The 21,013-nt window shown below is 52.8% G+C and overlaps 3 protein-coding genes across 7 annotated transcripts in view; all 3 read right to left on the minus strand.

Moving 5' to 3' along the window:
• RBFA (ribosome binding factor A) overlaps positions 1-21,013 on the minus strand; it is a 252,019-nt gene that overhangs the window by 142,949 nt on the left and 88,057 nt on the right. The window lies entirely within an intron of this gene.
• Positions 1-21,013, minus strand: part of HSBP1L1 (heat shock factor binding protein 1 like 1) — a 414,139-nt gene that overhangs the window by 75,826 nt on the left and 317,300 nt on the right. The gene's annotated exons all lie outside the window — the stretch shown is intronic.
• KCNG2 (potassium voltage-gated channel modifier subfamily G member 2) overlaps positions 2,380-21,013 on the minus strand; it is an 82,205-nt gene continuing 63,571 nt past the window's right edge. Inside the window, exon 3 of the mRNA XM_050768218.1 lies at positions 2,380-3,156. Coding sequence (XP_050624175.1) covers positions 2,380-3,156 — 777 coding nt within the window. The remainder of the gene's footprint in view (positions 3,157-21,013) is intronic.

The following is a 21,013-nucleotide window of genomic DNA, read 5'->3' on the forward strand; positions in this document are numbered from 1 at the left end:
CCAGGGGTCCCTTCGGCTCGTCACAGACGGGTCTGGCTGCCCTGGCCTCTGCGGTTCACACATCCGCCCTTCTGCCTCCCACTGAAGGCTCAGAGCATGGGAAATGCCTCCTTTAAAGGCCAAGAGAAGCGTTTCCAGATTTGTGATCTGGGAGCAGCTCATAGAGGTGGAGCTGTGTGCGCACTGCGATTTTTTCCATGCAGTGTTTACATTGAAGGCAAGATGCGAGTTTCTTTGTCCAGTAAAAAACCAGTCGCATGGGTGCAGGGCAGGATTTGGGTTGAAGGGCCCATCCGGGTACTAGGAGAGGGCACAGGCCACATCCCGGCAGCAGCCTGGGGGAAGATGGGAGATGAAGGCCAGCGCGTCTAGAACGTCTGGGACACAAATCGCCCTCCTCAAGTGCTGGTGGGTGGTGCCAGATGAACCCGAGGTCTCGCGCAGGGATGGGGTTGTGCGTCTTCAGGGTGTGGAGACAGGCAGTTCTTGGGGACCACTCTGGGCCACCGGGTTTTAACAGGAAATGGGGGCAAGGTCTCAACCCCACACTGTGGGAGCCGTGCGGGGTGGGGGCAGCGGTGGAAATAGCTGCGTTTCTCAACTCTCAAGGCACTGCCACCCTGCGATGCCTTCTGACAGTTTTAAGCAACAAAGCACCACGGGGGAAGCAGGAGGCTGAGGACTCCTCCCAGTGAGAGAGAGCAGGTCGTGGGAGCCTGAGAAGTTCACATTCCTCTCACCACATGAGGAAACTGAGGCCTGCCCTGAGCCCCAGCCCTGTGCCCTTCCCAGGGGCCTGAGAGGGTGGCCCACAGGGCACCTGTAGAGGGAAAAGGATGCCCAGGGGCTGGGTGGGCACTTGCTCAGGAGGAAATGTCCCCCCACCCCATTCTCAGCACAAGTGCCCGGCACCCCCATCCTGGTGACCCAGGGTGGCCTCTGGTGGGCCCGGGGCTCCCTGGCCAGACCCTGCAGCCCAAAGTGGGGAGGGGCAGGTCCAAGACTCCCCATCCCCCGACATTCCCCACCTCTGACCTGGCCCTCCGTGGAAGAACGACTTGGGTTTATTTCTGGGGGTCTTCGTGGTGGTCAGCACCTCACCGCACAGGAGGAATTCTTCTGTCTTTGGGGGTCACCAGCAATGCTGGGACAAGCAGCAAGTAGGGGGCACCGGCCTCAGCGCGTGGCCCCTCGGGCTGTCCTCTGCGTGGGCCTCTCAGACCAGTACCAAGCTCTGCTCATTCCTGAGCAAAACCCAAGGCTGTCACTGTGAGAGTGGCCCTCAGTGCAGAGCCAGACCCCAGGCCCACCCGTGCTGTGTGCCTGGCGTCCATGGACCCTCCGTGTCATGGGCACCTGGGGCACCAGCTGACCTGGCTGTTGGGGGAGGCAGGTCTGAGCCCCACGTGGTCCCCGTGGGTTGCTGCAGGTCTGCTATGGAAAAGGACTGGGGCTTGCACTCAGGCACTCACCGGGGCCATGCACATCTCCCCTTTCTCCACACCTGCGTCCCCTACGGACTCCTGCTGTGTAATGGACAGTGGGACCCTCTGGTGAGGCATCCCCCTTCCGCTTCGGGCTGTGGCCATCATGTCTCAAGTTTCCTGGGTGAACTCATCAAAATGAACGCGTGCAGAGCAGCGCGGTGTGGAAATTTCCTTCCTCTCCACCTGCAGAAAGGCCCAGAAGGCGGCCATGGACGGGTTGCAATGCCACACGCAGACCTTATGCGGAGGGAGTGTCAGGAGGCCCTTGTCACCCTCCCTGAGGTCAAGCCTTGAAGATTCCCCAGGGAGGTGGTGTCGGGGAATGGAGGTTAGAGGTCAGGGCTGGAATCCTCTTCCCTGACCACCAAAGGGCAGTTACTGGGGCGGCACTGGGGGTGCTGTGAGCGTCGGCTCAAACCTCTGTCCCATCCCTCGGAAGGTGATGTGGCCTTGGGCAGAGGTGGATGCGGAGGGCCTCCTTCCGTAGGGTGCCCATTCTGGGTGCCATGGGGGCCTGGCAAGGGCTGCGCTACCCCTTTCTCCCTGGCCGGGGGCAGGAAAAGTCGGGGGCGGGGGGGGGGGGGGACGAAGTCATCCACAGTCGGCGTGGAACTTCTGGGACTTACTAAATTTATTTTTATCTAGGTATAGAAAATTAAAAATCCAAAGAAAGAAGCAGGGCAGGACACAAGCCAGTGACTTCGCCCAGCGCTGCCAGGGGAGTCAGGCGGGGCCCCGCCGAGTTCTGGGGCTGCTCACACAGGAGGGCCGAGGACGCGGCCGGCAGGAGCCGCTCCCCAGAGCCAGACGACCCCCGCCCCTCGGCGCGCCTCGGGGGTCCCGACGCTGCAGCTGGAGGGGGCGGGGGATCCCCTTGCGGGCGGCGCAGGCATCAGCGCTCTGCCCGCACCCACAGCGCGTCCGCGGAGTCGGCGGCCTGGCCCGCGCCGTCGGGGCCCTGCGAACTGTCCTCGGTGGCCGTGGCCGAGCGCGTGCTGTCCTCCCGCAGGGCCGGCTCGGGGCTGGTCGCGCGCTGCTGCTGCTCCTTGAGCTCGGAGTAGGAGCGCGAGAAGGTGTGGAAGATGGAGGTGACCGGGAAGGCCATGAGCAGGATGCCGCTGAGGATGCTGCTGAGCGCCACCACCTGCCCGGGCAGGCTGCGCGGAACCATGTCGCCGTAGCCCACGGTGGTCATGGAGATGACGGCCCACCAGTAGCTGGCGGGCACGCTGGAGAAGTCGCGGCGCGCGCCCAGCTCGCGCTCGGCCAGGTGCACCAGCGGCGCGAAGAGCGCCATGGCCACGCACAGGAACAGCAGCAGCAGCCCGAACTCGCGCGCGCAGCGTTGCACGGTCAGGCCCAGCGAGCGCAGCCCCAGCGAGTGGCGCGCCAGGCGCATCACGTAGAGCACGCGCAGCGCGCGCAGCAGCCGCAGCACCAGCCCCGCGCGCTCCAGGAGCTTGGTCCCGCCCGGGCCTGCCGCCAGCCCCAGCAGCAGGGACACGTAGAACGGCAGCAGCGCCAGGATGTCGATGATGTTGAGCGGCGCGCGCAGGAAGGCGCACTTGCTCTCAGCCTGCAGGGAGCGTAGCAGGAACTCGAAGGAGAACCAGGCCACGCACACGGTCTCCAGCACGAACAGGCTGCGGCACTTGGGGGAGCACTCGCCCTGCGGGGAAAGGGGACGTGGGGTTGGGGGCGCAGGCCTGTTGGAGGGCCGGGGCGCTGCGCCCTTCCTTCCCCAGGACCAGAGGCGTCCCCAGGCCACCGTTCCCGCGCCAACCCACGGAAGCGGGTGCAAGGGATATTGACAAACAGGCCCAGTTCTATTTGGAAAAAAAAAAAAAGAAAGAAAAACCAGCAAGATTTAATGGTGATCACTTCGGGCTTGAGAGCGGATGCCCTTAGCTGACCCAGGAAACTGGTGAAAATAATGTTTAAACCTTTGACCTTTTAAAGCCTTGGGAAATGATCTTAAGAGCAAACAGCAAACAAAGAAACATCTATTTATATGTGAACATTCTGTAAGAAAGAGCATTTGTGGTATCTGTGTCAAGACTGCATCCTCCTCCTCAGCTTGGCCAGGAGGAGACTCCATGTGGAATGGCTGCAGCCAGGGACACAGCCCTCCCACCCCCACCCCACCCACAGCTCCCAGTCAGGGGGCTTCTTCCCCCAGAAGGGGCCGACATCACCATCTCACATTCTGCCCTCAGCTCCTGGGGCTAGGTCCTTGGGGAGTCCGGTGGAGGGTGGGGCTCCCTCCTCCTGCCCAGTCCCCACTCTCGTGGGTGGGAGGCTGGCCTTGGGCGTCACGGGCGGGAGGCCGGCCTTGGGCGTCACGGGCGGGAGGCCGGGTGGGGCTCCCTCCTCCTGCCCAGTCCCCACTCTCGTGGGTGGGAGGCTGGCCTTGGGCGTCACGGGCAGGAGGCCGGCCTTGGGCGTCACGGGCGGGAGGCCGGCCTTGGGTGTCATAGGAGGGAGGCCGGCCTTGGGTGTCACGGGCGGGAGGCCGGCCTTGGGTGTCACGGGCGGGAGGCCGGCCTTGGGTGTCATGGGAGGGAGGCTGGCCTTGGGTGTCACGGGTGGGAGGCTGGCCTTGGTGTGGCACACTGAGAAGATAGGGCCTGACTGCCCTTGCTGAAGTGATTCCAGGCCAGGAGAGGCCGATGAGGTCTCAGGCTGCTGCCCCCCCCCCCAATCAAGCTCTCAGCTCCTAGAGAGGGAGGGTGTCATTCACACTGAGGCTTGCCCTTGTCCCCATCCCCCAAATCCGTGGCTCAGAGATTTCTGCCAGGAGGGAGATGCAGGAAGTAATCTCCTCTCAAAGGAACTGACCTCATTTGCAACAGAACATGAAGAAGCTTACACCTAAGGACACTCTCAACACCATCAGAGGTGGAGGTGAAGTGAATTAGCAGATTCATGCGTCTGCTGACCATGTAGCCTAGATGCAGGCTGGCTAGGGTGCTGGGGAATGAGGGGAGAAGACAGCTGGCAGGAGCCCTCCTGGGTCAGAACAACGTCAGGCACTCTCAGAAAGCAATGAGAAGGAGCTGCAATATGATCAGGTTGTAGAGGAATAACAGAGCTCTCAGCTGGCAACTTGGAGTTTTAACTACTGGGTGTGGTCAGTGAGACAGAGGAAGAGGTTGCTCCCCAAACCCTTTCATCCTAGGGTGACTGTGGCACACTGGCACTGCCCCGACACAGAGACTGTTGCTGGGGAGGAGGAAGGGCGCACGGGCATCACGACAGTAACCCAGCCAGTCACCAAAAGACTAAACCAGTGAGTAACAGGCCCAGGATGGGGACTACCCAAAGGGCTAGAGTATCTTGTCTAAAATGTCTAGTGTCTAACGATGACAAGATGTGTGGAAGAGGAGGAGGGGAAGGAAGGAAGAAAAAGAAAAGGAGAGTATGACTCATACATCAGGAAGAAAGCAGGCAACAAAAACTGCTGTGAGTGACCAAATGTCAAATTTAACAGAATGAGATTTCAAAGCAGCCACTATCAGTATGTTCACAAAACTAAAGGAAGCGTAAGTGAAAATGCCACAAATAGAGGCTGTTGGTAAAGAGATGGACATTTAAAAAAATACCCAAATGGAAATTCTGGAATTGGAAAGTGCAATAATTAAAATAAAAAAATTTAAAAATCACTAGAAAAGCTTAACAGTAGGTTTTAACCGGCAGAAAAAAGAATTAGTAAACATGAAGATAGTTTGACGGGAATTATGCTGAAGAACAGAGACAAAAAGAATAAAACAAACAGCGCCTCGAGAAGTGCAGGACACCATTATATGCCCCCACGTATGCATAATGGGAATATCCAAGGAGAGGAGAGAAGGGAGAAGAAAAACTATGCAAAGAGATAATGGTGGAAAAAAAACCCTCAATTTATTAAAAACAATAACCTATATATCCAGGAAGCTCAATGAACTCCAAGCAGGATAAACACAGAGACCCACAGATGGACACATCATAATAAACGTAATGAAGGTCAAAGACAAGGAAAAAGTATGGAAGCAGCAAGAGCAAAATGAAGATCACTTACAAAGGAACTTCACAGATAAACAGCTGATTTATCAGCAGAAACACTGCAAGCCAGAAGGCAGTGGAATAGCATATCCAAAGTGCTCAAAGGAAAAAATCCCTGCCAATCAAGAATCCTATATCCAGCAAAGTTACTGTTGAAAAATTAAAGTAAAAAATAAACACTTTCCCAGGTAAACAAAAATTGAGAGAATTCACTGCTTAGCAGACCTGCCTCACAAGAAATACTAAAGAAGGTTCTTCAGGCTGAAAGCAGGTGACCCCAGATGAAAATGTGGATCGACACAAAAAGTGTTAGTAAAGGTTATTATGTAATTAGAAAAGACACTATAAATGCATTTTTTTCTTAATTGATTTGAACAGCAACTGTATAAAAATAAGATGTATATAATGTATTAAGCCTGCAGCATATAGAAATGTAATATATGTGTAATGTTTGCCAATAAAAGCCCAAAGGAGGTGTGTGGGAGCAGAGGTGTGTGGGAGCAAAGGTGTAATGGTCTAAGGAAATGACAGATAGTGAAGCAAAAGCAATAATTGTAACAATGTGTATCACAACAATTGCACCAAAAGGGAGAAAAGCAAATACAGCTATACAGGCGTAACATCTTCATCTCACTGGAATTAAGCACAAACCTGAAGCAGGTTCTGATTATTTATGGTAAACTCCAGAGCAAACACTAAAATAAATAACTAAAAAAAAACCTTTAAAATATAATTACTGGGCTGGGTGTGGTGGCTCATGCTTGTGATCCCAGCACTTTATGAGGCCAAGGCAGGTGGATCACCTGAGGTCAAGGGGTTCAAGACCAGCCTGGCCAACACGGCAAAACCCTGTCTCTACTAAAAATACAAAAATTACTTGGGTGTGGTGGTGTGCGTCTGTAATTCCAGCTACTTGGGAGGCTGAGTCAGGAGAATCACTTGATCCCAGGAGGCAGAGGCTGCAGTGAGCAGAGATTATACCACTGCACTCCAGTCTGGGCAACAGAGACCTCCTCTCTCTCTCTATATATATATATATCTATATATATATACACACACACATATTTATATGTATATATAAAAAATTAGTGCAATTAAAATGCTCCATAAGAAAATAACCAATGCAAAAGAAAGCAGCTAAGGAAGGATACAGAAACAACATGATCCGTGAGGCGCATGAAACAGAAAATAAGATGTGGCAGACACAGACCCAACTATATCAATCATGACATTAGATATGAATGGAGCGAACAACCCAATCAAAAGCAGAGTGGGTTTTAAAAAATAATTGAACTAAATGTTGTCTACAGGAGACACACTTTAGATTCAAAGACACAAATAGATACAATGTAAAAAGATGGGAAAAGATGTATCATCCAAACAGCAACCACAGGAAAGCTAATAGACAAAGTAGATGTTAAAACAAAAAGTGTTACTCGAGATAATATGTAATGATCAACAGGTCAATCCAGCAAGAAGATAAAACCATTAAAACATATGTACCAATGATACAGCAATAAGTAAATGAAGAAAAAACGGAACAGAAACAGAAATTGAGAAAGAGACATTCCATAATAATAGCTGGAGACTTCATTACCCCACTTTTTAATTTTTATTTTTATTGTTTTTTAGACGGAGTCTCACTCTGTCACCCGGATGGAGAGCAATGGCATGATCTCGCCTCACTGCAACCTCTGCCTCCCAGGTTCAAGCGATTCTCTTGCCTCAGCCTCCTGAGTGGCTGTGACTACAGGGGCGCACCACTGTGCCCAGCTAATTAATACGGCACTTTCAATAATGGACAGAACTACTATACAGGAGAGCCAAGGAAACAGAAGGCATGAACACCACCATGAGCCGAACGGACCTCAAAGACATCCGTAGAACGTGTCACTCAACAACGCAATATACGTTTTTCCGATGTGCACACGGAACAGTCTGCAGAACAGGACATATACCAGCCATAGAACCAACCTCAACACATTTAAAAGGATAGAAATAATACAAGTATAGTCTCCATCCACAGTATTAGAAATTAATGACAGGAAAAAAATTGGGAACCTCACAAATATGTGGAAATTAAACATATTCCTAGATAATCAAAGAGGTCAACCAAGAAATCAGAAGGGAGTCAGACTTGGAGATGAGTAAGAATGAAGACAGGACATATCCAGACTTACGTGGGGCAGCTAAAGTAATGCTCAGATGGCCATGCTCAGAGGGCCAGCGCAGCGGCTCATGCCTGTAATCCCAGCGCTTTGGGAGGCCGAGGTGGGAGGATCACTTAAGCTCAGGAGTTGGAGACCTGCCTGGCAACATGGTGAAACCCCATCTCTACAAGATACACAAAATTTAGCTGGGTGTGGTGGTGCACGCCTGCAGTCCCAGCTACTCGAGAGGCTGAGATGGGAGGATCCCCTGAGTCTAAAGGGTTGTGGCTTCAGTGAGCCCTGATGGCGCCACTGCACTCCAGCCTGGGTGACAGAGCGAGACCCTGTCTCAAAAATAAAAATAAAAAATAAAATAAATAAATAAAAAGAAAAAGTAATGCTTAGAGGGAAATTTGTAGCTGTCAATGCCTATAAGAAGAAAGATCTCAAATTAATAAGCTCACACTCCACTCTAAGACAACTGGGAAAACAAAAGTAAATAAAATTTAAAGCAGGCAGGGGAGGAAAATAACAGATGAGAGCACGAACTAATAAAACAGAGAAGACAAAACCCATAGAGAAACCAATGAAACCAAAGGCTGGTTCTTGGAAAAGATCAACAAAATCAACAAATCTTTAGCTCGTTTGAGCAGAAGAAACAGAGAAAATTCCATTTACTAGAATCAGAAATGAAAGTGGAGACGTAACTCTTGCCCTTACAAACGTAAAAAGGGCAATAAAGCAGCACTGTGAATAATCGTGTGCCAACACAATAGATAACTTAGGTAAAATGGATCCATTCACAGAAAAACAAACTACAGAAACAGGAGGAAGAAACAGAGAATCTGCACAGACCCATCACAGTGAAGAGGCTCAGCCAGAAACCCTCCAACTACCCACAAGAAAAGCCCAGGGCCAGATGCTTCACTGAATCCAACCAAACGGTCAAAGGAGAATATCCACAGCCACAGAAAGAATGACGTCTTGTCCTCTGCAGCTGGAGGCCATTATCCCAAGCAAATTAACGCAGGAACAGAAGACGAAATACAGCATGTTTTCGCTTGTAAATGTGAGCTAAACGTCGGGTGCTCATGGACATAAAGATGGCAACAGCAGGCCCTGCGGACTGCAGGGGGGAGCAGGAAGGAGCAAAGCCTGGAAAATGTGCTGTTGGGTGCTGTGCTTGGTACCTGGGTGACAGGACCAATCCTACCCCAAACCTCAGCATCACACAATATGCCCAGGTAGCAGACCTGCACACGTGCCTCCTAAATCTAAAATAAAACCTGAGATTATTAAACAAAAAAATAAAATAAAATTTTATTCATAAAAAAGGAATTAATACCAATTCCTCACAAACTATTATGAAAATACAGAAGTGGAGAGAAGGCTTCCCAGGTCATTCTGAGGCCAGCATCACCCTGATACAAAAACCAGATGAAGTATCACAAGAAAATCACATATGAATACCGACGTTAAAAGATTCAACAGAGTATCAACAAGCTGAATCCGGCAGTGTAGAAAAAGAATCAGACATCAGGACTGAGTGGAATTTATCCCAAGGATGCAAGGCTGGTTTAACATCTGAAAACCCATTAACGTAATACATCATATCAATATTATAGAAAAGAAAAATCACACGATCACGCCACTGATGAAGAAAAAGCTTTCGACAAAATCCAACATCTTTTCATGACAGAAACACTCAACAAACAGGAAACCGCCACAAAAAGGCATCTATAAAAACCCACAGCTAACATCACACGTAGTAACGAAACACTCCGTGCTCCCGTCCGTTCAGGAATGAGATGCTAACGCCTGTTCTTGTCACTTCCAGTGGATTCCGTACTGGATGTTCCGGCCAGGGCGATCAGGCAGGTTAAACAGAATGTGCAGAGACACCTGCTAGGCCAATGACAAGGTCATGTTGGTTCACAAATGACAGGACCTCGTATATAGAAAATCCTTAGGAATCCACTAAAAACACCCATTAAAACTAGTGAGTTCAACACGGTTGTAGAATATGCGACAATAAACAAAAATCAACTTTATCTCTATACACTCACAATGAACAATTAATGTAATTCTACTCACAACAGCGTCAAAAGGAAGAAATGCATCAGAATAACTAACAAAAAAAAAACAACTCATACTCTGATAACTACAAAACACTGCTGAAAGAAATTCTAAATTTTGACCATTCAATAGGGGAAGAACAGTTTGTTATCAAGCGGTACTGGGGTGCCTTGATGTCCACACACAAAAGAATCCAGCTGAGCGCTTACCTGAACCATACGCAAAAATTAAGAAAAAATGGACCAAACCTCAAAATGTGGGTGCCAAAATTACACAACTCTGAGAAGGAGACATGGGGTAAAATCTTCATGACAAAGGACTGGCCAAGGGCTATGAGATACGGCATCAAAAGCACAAAAAATTGATAAACTGAACTTCATAAAATTAGAAACATTTGTGCCTCGAAGGACAATAGCAAGAAAGTGAACAGACAACCCACAATGGAAGGAAGTATTTGGAAATCGGATCCTTGATAAGGGACTTGCATCCAGAATAGATAAGGAACTCTTATAGTTCAACAATAAAGACAACCCAAGTTAAAATTGGGCAACGGAGGGCCAGTGCGGTGGCTCATGCTTGTAATCCCAGCACTTTGGGAGGCCAAGGTGGGCAGATCATTTGAGGTCAGGAGTTCGAGACCAGCCTGGGCAACATGGTGAAAATCTGTCTCCATTGAAAATACAAAAAAAAAAAAAATAGCCCGGAGTGGTGGTGGACGCCTGTAATCCCAGCTACTCGGGAGGCCAAGGCACAAGGATTGCTTGAACCTGGGAGGAGGAGGTTGCAGTAAGCTGAGATCACCTGGACGACAGAGACTCAAAAAAAAAAAAATGGGCAAAAGGTCTGAACAGACATTCCTCGAAGAAGAGCTCTGAACTTTCAGGAAGGACATGAAAAGATGCTCGACATCACTGGTCATCAGGGAAATGGGAATGAGAACCTCACTGCGGCTTCATACGGAGGACGCCGCTGTCCCAGCCCCACTGCGGCTTCATACGGAGGACGCCGCTGTCCCAGCCCTACTGCAGCCTCAGGGCCGACCCAGCCCCAGAGCTGGGCTGGGGGCCTTCTCAAGAGTCTGCAGCCTGTCAGCACAGCTGGTAGAAGCCCCGTGAACCGGTCCCAGCACATGCCCCAAACGTGGTCCCCACCCCATGGACAGGGCTGAATCTGGGCCTGGTAGGTGCTCCCCACAGCTTCTTCCACCCCTGACGCCTAGGTCTGGGTGCCCCTGTGACCTCCTCCACCCCTGAGGCCTAGGTCTGGGTGCTCCCCATGGCCTCCTCCACCCCCAAGGCCTAGGTCTGGGTGCTCCCTGTGACCTCCTCCACCCGAAGCCTAGGTCTAGGGCGTGGGTTTTGTCCTAGCATTTTAAAAACTGTGGTAAAATACACGTAACAAGACACCATCTGAACCATGTTAAAGGGTGTTAAATGCATTCAGAATGTGTGGCCTTCATCATGTCTCCAAGGCAATTACCCTGTGAGCAATGCATTCAGAATGTGTGGCCTTCATCATGTCTCCAAGGCAATTACCCTGTGAGCCCGAGACGGTGGCCCCGTCAGACGTCCGCTCCCCGTTCACCTCCCTCTGCAGCCTTCCCTGGCCACCGACCACAGTGAAGTCTTGACCGACATTCAAGGCGGGTGGCTTCTGTGCGGATCCCTGGCTCCAGTCCATTCCGAGCCTCACGGCTGTAGGAACAGTGGGGGAGCCAGTCCCCGGGCCCCGATCTGTGCCCAAGGGAGACCCTGCAAAGCCCCTCCCACCTGGCAGGGTGTCCGGGTGCAGGCGGCTCTCGGGGCAGAGCTCAGGGGCCTTGGCGCTCCGAACCACTGGGGCTGTGAGCCCTCGGGACGCCAGGCTCCGGCATCCATGGTGTGTGACACGGTGTGTGAGCCCCAGGGAGGCTGGATCCAGGTTTGAAACCCTGATGCGCCCAGCCGGGGGGGCATTGGGATTTGGGTGGTTAGAAAGTTCTCAGCTCAGGAGGTGCCCAGGCCGAGTCCTCCCTCTCACATCTGTCTCTGCGCGGCGGTGACCAGGAGGCGGCAAATTCAGGCTGGAGCTCGAGGCCCGTGAACCTTCTGACACCTGCTGAGCAGCAGCACCGGGCATCTCAGCACAGGTCGGCCCCAAGACAGCCTCGTGGCTCTGAGCCCAGCACGTCCTGGAAACAGCCTCGTGGCTTCTGGCCCAGGGCGGCCTCCGCCTCTGCCTCTGCTGTCTCAGCGTTTCCGTCCCCGTGTCCTGTCCCCGTTTCCCCATAGGCATCTCCCTCCTGTCCCCTCCTATCCCTCCCGAATGCCCCCTCTGCATGTCCCTGTCCCCATGTCCCTCTGTGTCCCCACAGGCATCTGCCTCATCTCCCCTCCTGATTGTCCCGTCCCTATGTCCTTGTGACCCTATGTCTCCATGTCCCTGTCCCTGTATCTCTGTCCCCGTGTCCCTCTGTGTCCCTGTCCCTGTGTCCCCTCAGGCATCTCTCACATTCCTCCCTATGTCCCTGTCCCCATCCCCATGTCCCTGTCCCCGTGTCCCTGCAAGCATCTCCCTCGTGTCCCCTGTGTGTCCCCGTCCCATGTCCCCTGGCAGGTCGCCAGGTTGCACACCCAGGACTGAAGCCAGGCAGGCTGGCCCCAGGGCACCGTCCTAACCACTGGTCGATGCTGCCTTCCACACGAGCCCTCTGAGGAATCTGCGTCCCTGGCGGGGCTTGGGGACCGGCGGGGCAGGAGCACCTGGGCTGTGTGTCCTGAATGTCCCCCCGCCCACAACGAGGAGGGACCGGGTGCAGCTGCACTCAGGGTCAGAAACCGCCTGGACCGGGTCTGCCCGTGGTTAGAGACCACCTGTGGAGCCACAGGTGGGACAGTCGGCGGGCACGTTTCCGGAACTTTCAACCCAGAAAACAGACCCTGATTGATCAGATTGGATGCATCTGGTCTACTTGGCCAAAAATCAGGTCAGAGAAAAAGTCTATATTCAGCCTGACTCACCCAGTTTTGAGGCCCACACAGCCCCCGCCCTCTAGATTTGTTTGTTTGGCTTTTTTGTGCGTTTTAACAGACATTCAGGGTTTTCTGTGGGGTCCCAGGGCCGGCTTCTGCCTGCCTTGGCTGGGCGGGCACCTTCAGACCCTGCCCCGCAGCCCTGGGCTGCTCCACGACGTTCTGTCCTCTGTGCAGGACCCAAGGTCGGGGCTGGGCGGGGGCTGCAGAGCAGGCCCTACTGGCAGCTTCCGCCCTCTGCTGTCGGGGTGGGGTCTGTGGTCTCGGATTCCAGGGCTGGGGACTGTGAGGGGTGTAAGCAGGACCCCAAGAGCTGGGAAAGTGCTTCTATGGGGAGGGAAAGTGGACCCCAAACTCAGAGATCAGTGTGGGCCTCCCAGCCCTGGTGTCAGGACGCTCTGATTATCACAGGTTTCAGGGATGGTGTCTCGGCTGCATCACCGAACCACATGCTGCTGTTTCTATGAACGTGAAAAGCGAGTTTGCTCCCACGTGCAGGAACCTCTGGGTAAACTGCTCCCGAGTTCCTGGGCCCCAGGATGAGCCCCCCTGAGGAACACAGAGCCAGGCGGACCCCTGCCCCCGTGGCTCTCAGATCACGAACCCACACATCTGTGCGCCTCGGGCATGCCCGGTCTCTTTGGAAACCACAAGCATTTCTCAGCTCTAGGTAGAAAACACGAAGCAACGATGAAAGAAATCCCAGAATCTAGAATTCCTGCCCTATGGCCCGGGGAGCTGCCGCACCCAGGCACAGATCCGGCCCTCCTCCTCTACTGCATCGGGACATCACAGCCTGGCTCTCCCCCAGGGACCCAGTGGCCGGGGCTGCAGCCCACTGGGGGAGCTGAGGAGGGGAACCAGCCAGTCCCTGCCGGGTGGCTGCTCTCACCAGAGGACGGGAACCCAGCAGTGGTGGGGGCTGCAGAGCTGAGGACCTCCTTGAAGGACTGAGAATGGAAGTGTTTGTCATTAGGAGGGACCTAGATGGGGAGAATTCTCTTGGGGGTGCAGGTGTGGGGCCCACAGGTAGGGGCGGGAGGAGGGCTGAGAACAGGGACATGGCATGGGGAGGGGCATGAGGATGGAGGCCCTGCAGCTTCGGTGCTGTGCTGGGGAGCTGAGCTCTGGCTTCACGCTGGCAGAGAGAGCTCAGCCTGTGCCACCGGAATTGGAGGCGGGAGGCTGGTGGGAGAAGAGGGCCCAGCCTCCGGGAGGCACTGGGAGAAGAAAAGATGGCAGGGCGGGGATTGGGATAGAAACGTGAGGATATGGGGACTGACTAGATGGGGGTGAGGGGATGGTCCCCACCCAGGCACACCTGAGTTGGGGGTCAGTGGGCCGGGCTGCGTGGGGTCCTGATGGACATGCCTGTGATGACGCCTGTTAAATGGCAGAAGGCGCTGCAGCCGCCAGGACAGGCCCTGTAAACGGCATCATCCACTACCACCAAAGCGAAAACCAAAACACGCCCGCTGGGAACGCCGTGTGCTCACGGCCTGCGTTTGCTCAGGACACCTGGAAGTGGAACAGCTGGTTTCTCAGACACACAAGCACATCCTCACCTTTGCCAGACAGGCCCCCCTTCAACGTTTACTAGAAGCTGCTGAGTTGCTCCCCAGGCAGCCACACACACTCAGCCCCGTCCCCAGCAGACAAGTGTCCCACGGATCACAGTCACAGCCAGGGTTCTGGGACCCACGGTGGCCCGGGCGGGTGGGGTATAAACTCGTAAAACTCTGTACTGACGTTTTTTAAAAGCCTTCAAAGACCGCGCGCACTTTGACCTGGAAGTTCTACTTTGGGGCGTCAATTGTCAGGGAATGTCACAAATGGACCCAAAGATTGATGCAAAAGGACCTGCCGGCTCATCAGAGCTCAGCTTTATGGGAATGCACAAATCAGCGTCCTGGAACCACCGCCACCGCGGAGACGCAGGACAGTTCCCCCAACCCGCAGTTCCCAGCCTCAGCGACAGACCCGGCCCGGCCCCCAACCCCAACCTCACCCCCACCCCCACCCCGGCTTTCCCAGGTATCCCGCAGGCCATCAGCCTGGCTTCCCGACCTGGCCTCTTCCGCGTCTGGCCTCCGAGCTCACTCGTGCTGTCCCGGGCCCCCACCGTCTGCTGCTTTTCACCGCGGAGCCGGCCCACTGTGGATGCCCCGGGGTGGATCTGGCACCGGCCGTCGCCATCCGTGTTGGCTGCTTCCAGGCTGGGCTGTGATGAATACAGCGGCTGAACACTCGCTCCGCACGTGACACACGCTGTCCTTCCCGCGGGTACGTCCTGGGCGCGGGGCTGGTGTGCAACGAGTGCAGGTGGCAGGTGTGCCCGGCGTCCACGCTCCGCGGCCGTCTCGCCACGCCAGGGCCTGCAGGGCCTGAGCCGTCCGGCCGCGCACCCTCCTCTGCTGCTGGTTCTTGGATCAGGGCCCTCCCAACGTCCGAGTGACAGCTCCGGCGGCTGAACCTTGTATTTCCCTGGTAACAGTTCAGGCTGTATCTGCCCATAGGCGTGTCCTCTTGGCTGAAGTGTCTGTTCGAAACTTCCATCCCTTTTTAAATCAGGTTTTCTTACAGTTGAGTTTACACAGTTCTGTATATAGTTTAATTACAAGTCTTTGTTAGATATGTGATTTACAGATATTTTCTCCTAGTCTGAGGCTTGTCTTTTCATTCTCTCAGTCTTTTGTGGACAAAAGTCAAAAGAGTTTTGTCCACAAAACTCTTTTTAAATAGAGATGGGGGCCGGGCGCGGTGGCTCACGCCTGTAATCCCAGCACTTTGGGAGGCCGAGGCGGGCGGATCACAAGGTCAGGAGATCGAGACCACGGTGAAACCCCGTTTCTACTAAAAATACAAAAAATTAGCCGGGCGCGGTGGCGGGCGCCTGTAGTCCCAGCTACTCAGGAGGCTGAGGCAGGAGAATGGCGTGAACCCGGGAGGCGGAGCTTGCAGTGAGCCGAGATTGCGCCACTGCACTCCAGACTGGGCGACAGAGCGAGACTCTGTCTCAAAAAAAAAAAAAAAAAAAAAAAAAAAAAAACGCTTAAAAAAAAAAAAAAATAGAGATGGGGATCTCGCTGTATTGCCCAGGCTGGTCTTGAACTCCTGGGCTGAAGTCATCCTCCTGCCTCAGCCTCCCAACGTGTCAGGATTACAGGCCTGAGCCCCCTCGCTAGGCCAGAAGTTTTAGACTCTGATGAAGTGCAGCCTATCCGTTTTCATCTTTCACGAATCGCGTATCTGACGCCACGTCTGGGAACTCCTTCCTTACTCCCCGTCAGCAAAGGCCATCTCTATGTTTTCTTGTACAAGTTGTATAGTTTTAAATGTTGTTTTATGTTTAGGTCCACGGTCCATCTCAAGCTGAATTTTTGTATAAAACGTAAGGCATGGGTTGTGTTTTTTAAAAATATGGGAGTCCTGTTGTTGTAGCCCCATTTGCTGACAAGTCTTTCTCCGTGCCCGGCCTTTTCACTCTGCCAAAAGCCGGCTGGCCCCAGTCGTGTGGTTCTACTGCTGGACTGTGTCCATGGCCCCACGCCTGTCCTCTCCCCACACTGTCCTGCTGTGGCTTCAGAGCAAATCTGGAAAGCAGGCGGTGTGAGTTCCAACTGCTTCCTTTTCAAAATGGTTCCTAGGCCTTTCCATAAAGATGTCAGAATCAGCTTGTAGATATTTGCAGAAAATGGGATTCTGAATAGGATTTCGGTGAATCTGGAGATGGACTATGGGGAGGGTGGACACAGTCATACTGAGTCTTCAACGCATGAGCACCGCAGGCCTTCCGTTGATTTCGGTCTTCTTTATCAGTGGTTCTGTAATTCTCAGCACGTAGATGGTGCCTAGACCTATGCTGTGAGACTTGCATGTAAGCAATTCATGGTTTTTGCTGCTATTAATGAACTTTAAAAATTTTGAATTCCAACTGTTCCCTGCTAGCAACTCACTTAATTTTCTTAAGCTTTTTTGTGGGTTTCTTGAGAGTTTGTACATAGGCAGTACTCTTCTCTTGCTTTCCACTCCTATGCCTTCACTGCTTTCCTTGCTTCACTGCTCTGTCTAGGACTTCCAGCACGGTGCTGGCTAGGAGTGGGGAGCGGCCATCCTCGGGTTGGTCCCAATCTTAGTGGGAAAACATTTCATCTTTTGCTATGTATGTTGTTAGTGGTAGGTTTTTTTGGTAGATGTTCACTATCAGAATAAGGAAATTCCCTTCTATTCCTACATTGCTGAAAGTGGTGTTTTAAAAATCATGAATGGATACTGAATTTAGTCAAATGCTTTTTCTACATCTGTTGAGATGAACAGCCGGCATTTTTTCTTTGGTGCATTAATACTGTGAATTACACGGGTTGGTTCTGAACACTGAACCAAGCTTGCTTTCCTGAGAAAAACCTCAGTTGGTCGTGATGTGCTGTGCTTTTAATGTCTTTACCAACCCTGATTTACTGATGTTTTGTTGAGGAGTTTCGCATGAGTTCGTGGGAGATACTGGTCTTTCTTTTTTCTTTCCTTGTCCTGTCTCTGGTTTGGTATCAGAGGAGTGTTGGCCTCTTGGAATGAGTTGGGAAGTGATCCCTCCTCTTGTATGTTTCTGGAACAGACCACGTAGAATTGGTGTTATTTATTCCTTAAATTTTTGTTAGATTCACCAGTGAAACTATGTGGGCCTGGAATTTTCTTCTTGGAAGGTTTTTTTTTTTTTTTTTTTTTGAGTCGGAGTCTTGCTCTGTGGCCCAGGCTGGAGTGCAGTGGCGCGATCTCAGCTCACTACAAGCTCCGCCTCCTGGGTTTACGCCATTCTCCTGCCTCAGCCTCCCGAGTAGCTGGGACTACAGGCGCCGCCACCACGCCCGGCTAATTTTCTTGTTCTTTTTAGTAGAGATGAGGTTTCACCATGTTAGCCAGGATGGTCTCGATCTCCTGACCTCGTGATCCACCTGCCTCAGCCTCGCAAAGTGCTGGGATTACAGGCGTGAGCCACCGTGCCCAGCCCCTGGAAGGTTTTAAACTATGAATTTAACTTCTTTAATTAGCATAGGATTATGTTATTTATTTCTTCTTGAGTGAATTTTGGTGACTAAGCATGTTTTTAATTTTTTTTTTTTGAGACGGAGTCTCGCTGTCACCCAGGCTGGAGTGCGGTGGCGCGATCTCGGCTCACTGCAAGCTCCGCCTCCCGGGTTCACGCCATTCTCCTGCCTCAGCCTCCCGAGTAGCTGGGACTACAGGTGCCCACCACCACACGGCTAATTTTTTGTGTTTCTAGTAGAGATGGGGTTTCACCATGTTAGCCAAGATGATCTCCATCTCCTGACTTCCTGATCCACCCACCTTGGCCTCCCAAAGTGCTGGGATTACAGGCGTGAACCACAGCACCTGGCCTAATTTTTATCAAAGTAATCATACATATAATTTTTAAAAAACTTGATTAACACTAGACAGCTTATAAGAAAAGGCAGTTTCCCATCCTCCACTCTTAAGTCCCAGTGGGAATAATTTTTAAATTTCTGATTATTTCTTCTGACAGTTACTTCCCTACTTCTAAATGCTGAGCTGGCCATTTATTGGCATATTAATGTTCTACATTTCGGTGACTTTGTAGAGTTGAGAATCTGGGTCTTCCACACACCCCACCTTCAACCACTAGAACTGTAACCTCTCTCCTGCAGACATTGTTACATCCCATTTTTGGAGTCGGATAAGTCATGAGCATTTACCGTGTTAAGAAAACGTGAACATGCTCTCTGCTGAGCCGAGTCGTGCTCTACAATTACATTTTTTTCTCATAGGATGTTTTGTTTCTCCTGAAGTTTTATGGTTTCATTCCAGAACTGCTTAGGGCCACCTGCCCACCACCCAGGGGGCCCCTTGCTGTTCTGCCTTTGGTGGGACCTCGTTTCTTCCCTGTCACCATGGAAGCTTTTAGAATATTCTCCGTTCCCTGAAGTTTCAGGACGAGATGCCTCGGCACGTGTGCATTTCCATTCAGCGTAGGGGATTCATGCACCGGTCTCACCGACGGGTCACTCGGTCAGCAGCAACTCTGCAGGCAGACTTTAACCCTTAGCTTCCTAAGTACTGAGAGAAAATACTGACTCATTTTACTAACTATGAATTTGTAACAGTTTGACTTTGAACTGAATTGAGGTTTATTCTTTTCACTCATCTACAGAAAAGGCCTCTTGCAGTCAAATGAAGACAGAAAAGCAGAAGAATATTAAATCTATATCAGGGAACAAACTGTTTCAAAACAGCACAACAGCCCTCTGCCTAGAATGTGCTCGTCTGGAATTATCTGCACGGAAGCAGACGTGTCAACTCGATTTCCTGTTCAGCCTGTGTTAAGTCGTTTTGTGCCCTCGTGTCTGGAGAACATCAGCACGGCTTCCCCTCGGCCTTCTGTGCTCTCGCCCTCCCCTGGCTGAAATGAGCCTGGCGGTCCCAGGGCCCCCTGACCACAGCGTATTCTGAGGTTTCCTCTGAGCACGGTGTTCTGTGCCAAACACCATGAGAGGCGTCTGCAAGAAGGACATGGAGTTGGTGGTCCGGGCCTGGCACGGCTGGTGCCCGAGAGCGAGCCCGTGTGGTCTGCAGGTGCAAGCACTCACGGTGCCAAGGGTGTCGCCGATGATTCACCCGGCTGTGCCGAGAGAGGGGCCAGCCCTGCCCTCAGGGCACCGGCACCACAGACACAGGAGAGCAAGCTGCTGGCAGAGGGCACCACTGCCTGTGGATGCAGAAGAGGGCATCCTTCCCGGGACAGAATGGTTCCAAGTCATGAGTTAGAATTCAATCGGGTTGAACAACAGCGTGGCACCTGCAGCCCCTGTCCTGGCCCTCGGCCGCTGTTTTCCCACTGCTGTTTCCCGGGAGCCACAGCCGGCACAGCAGTGGCCACGCCCCAGGTGACCCCTCTCCATTAGGCGCTCTGCACCCAGCCCAGCCCCGCCAAATGCCCAAGCAGCCTCCTTGCAACTTTCTGCAGTGCCAGCCCGATCACACCTGCCTGTCAGGGCCTTTCCACAGCGCCAGCCACCACCTTGGAGACCCCAGCTGATGCCTCAAGGACAGAGCACGCCAACCCCAAACCCAGCCTCAGAATGACCTGCAGACAGACAGCTGCCATCTGAATCCACCATGTTTCGGGGAAGCTTGTGCAGTAGGAAAGAATCAATTCTGGGCTGGGCCCCCCGCTTTGCACTTTTCTCTTTGTTCTCCAGAATCCACCAGCTCATCTTTGTACACATTTCTCTAGATTTTAAAGATTATTTTGTGAGAGTCCAAAACACCCGCCAGGAGGCTGACTGACGCGAAGTGTGTGTGTTAATCTGGGAAGTAGCCTCCCCCCTCGGGGCCGGTGTGCCCTGTTCACTCATTTCTATGCCTCCGCTGTTGCCGGGGCTGTTCTCGGTAGACACAGAACCTCTCTTGCTAAGATTATTCCTAGGCCTTTCATATTTTTGTTATTATGGTGACCAGAATAGTTTTTCTATTAAATTTTCTATGACCGATGGCATAGAGGAAGGTGGCTGATTGTGGCGACTACACGGCTTTTCTTCAATCTGCCCACAAAATGCAGTTCAGAAGCAGAATCCCCACCTCAGCCCGTGATGGGGAAAGGTGGGTGGAGCTGTGAGGGCCGAGAATTCCCGAGGCAGTCAGGAGAGCAGCCCTGCCTGGCCCCTCAACCCCACGCTTGACCTGAGGCTGTAACCGCATCAGCTGTTCCTGCTGGGAGGTTCTGGGGCAGGCGGCTGCCCTCGGGACGTCCTCGTCAAGGCCCTGAAGCTGCCCGAAAACGTGTCTAACTTCAGTGGTCTCTGGGCGTGAGCATGTCACTGACAAGGATGTCCCCTCAGCAGCGAGGCCTGCGCCTCTTACAGGCTGGACCTGGACGCCGCAGCCGCTGCCTTCTTTGGGCTAAATCCCCTCCCGCCGAGTCCCAGGCGCCTCCCGGCCGAGTGCGGCAGCTCAGCGGACACTGTTGCCAGATCGAACCACAGCTGCTCTGCAGCCTCCCCTGCTTTCCTCCCAGACTCCTGTTTTCCACATCGCCAAGTTCAGATGCTGTGAACAGACACTGAGGACATGGGGTGTGCCAGGCTCCCAGGAAAATGCTCCCGTCCAGGGCTCGTGCCCGGACAGCTAGGGCCGGGCTCCCCAACACCCCTTACAGCTGCACACAGGCCAAGTGCGGGCCTGGATGTGCTCAGAGGGACCGGTGGCTACCCAGAGG

Source organism: Macaca thibetana, chromosome 18, assembly GCF_024542745.1.
Source record: "Macaca thibetana thibetana isolate TM-01 chromosome 18, ASM2454274v1, whole genome shotgun sequence".
In the NCBI taxonomy this organism is placed as follows: domain Eukaryota; kingdom Metazoa; phylum Chordata; class Mammalia; order Primates; family Cercopithecidae; genus Macaca; species Macaca thibetana.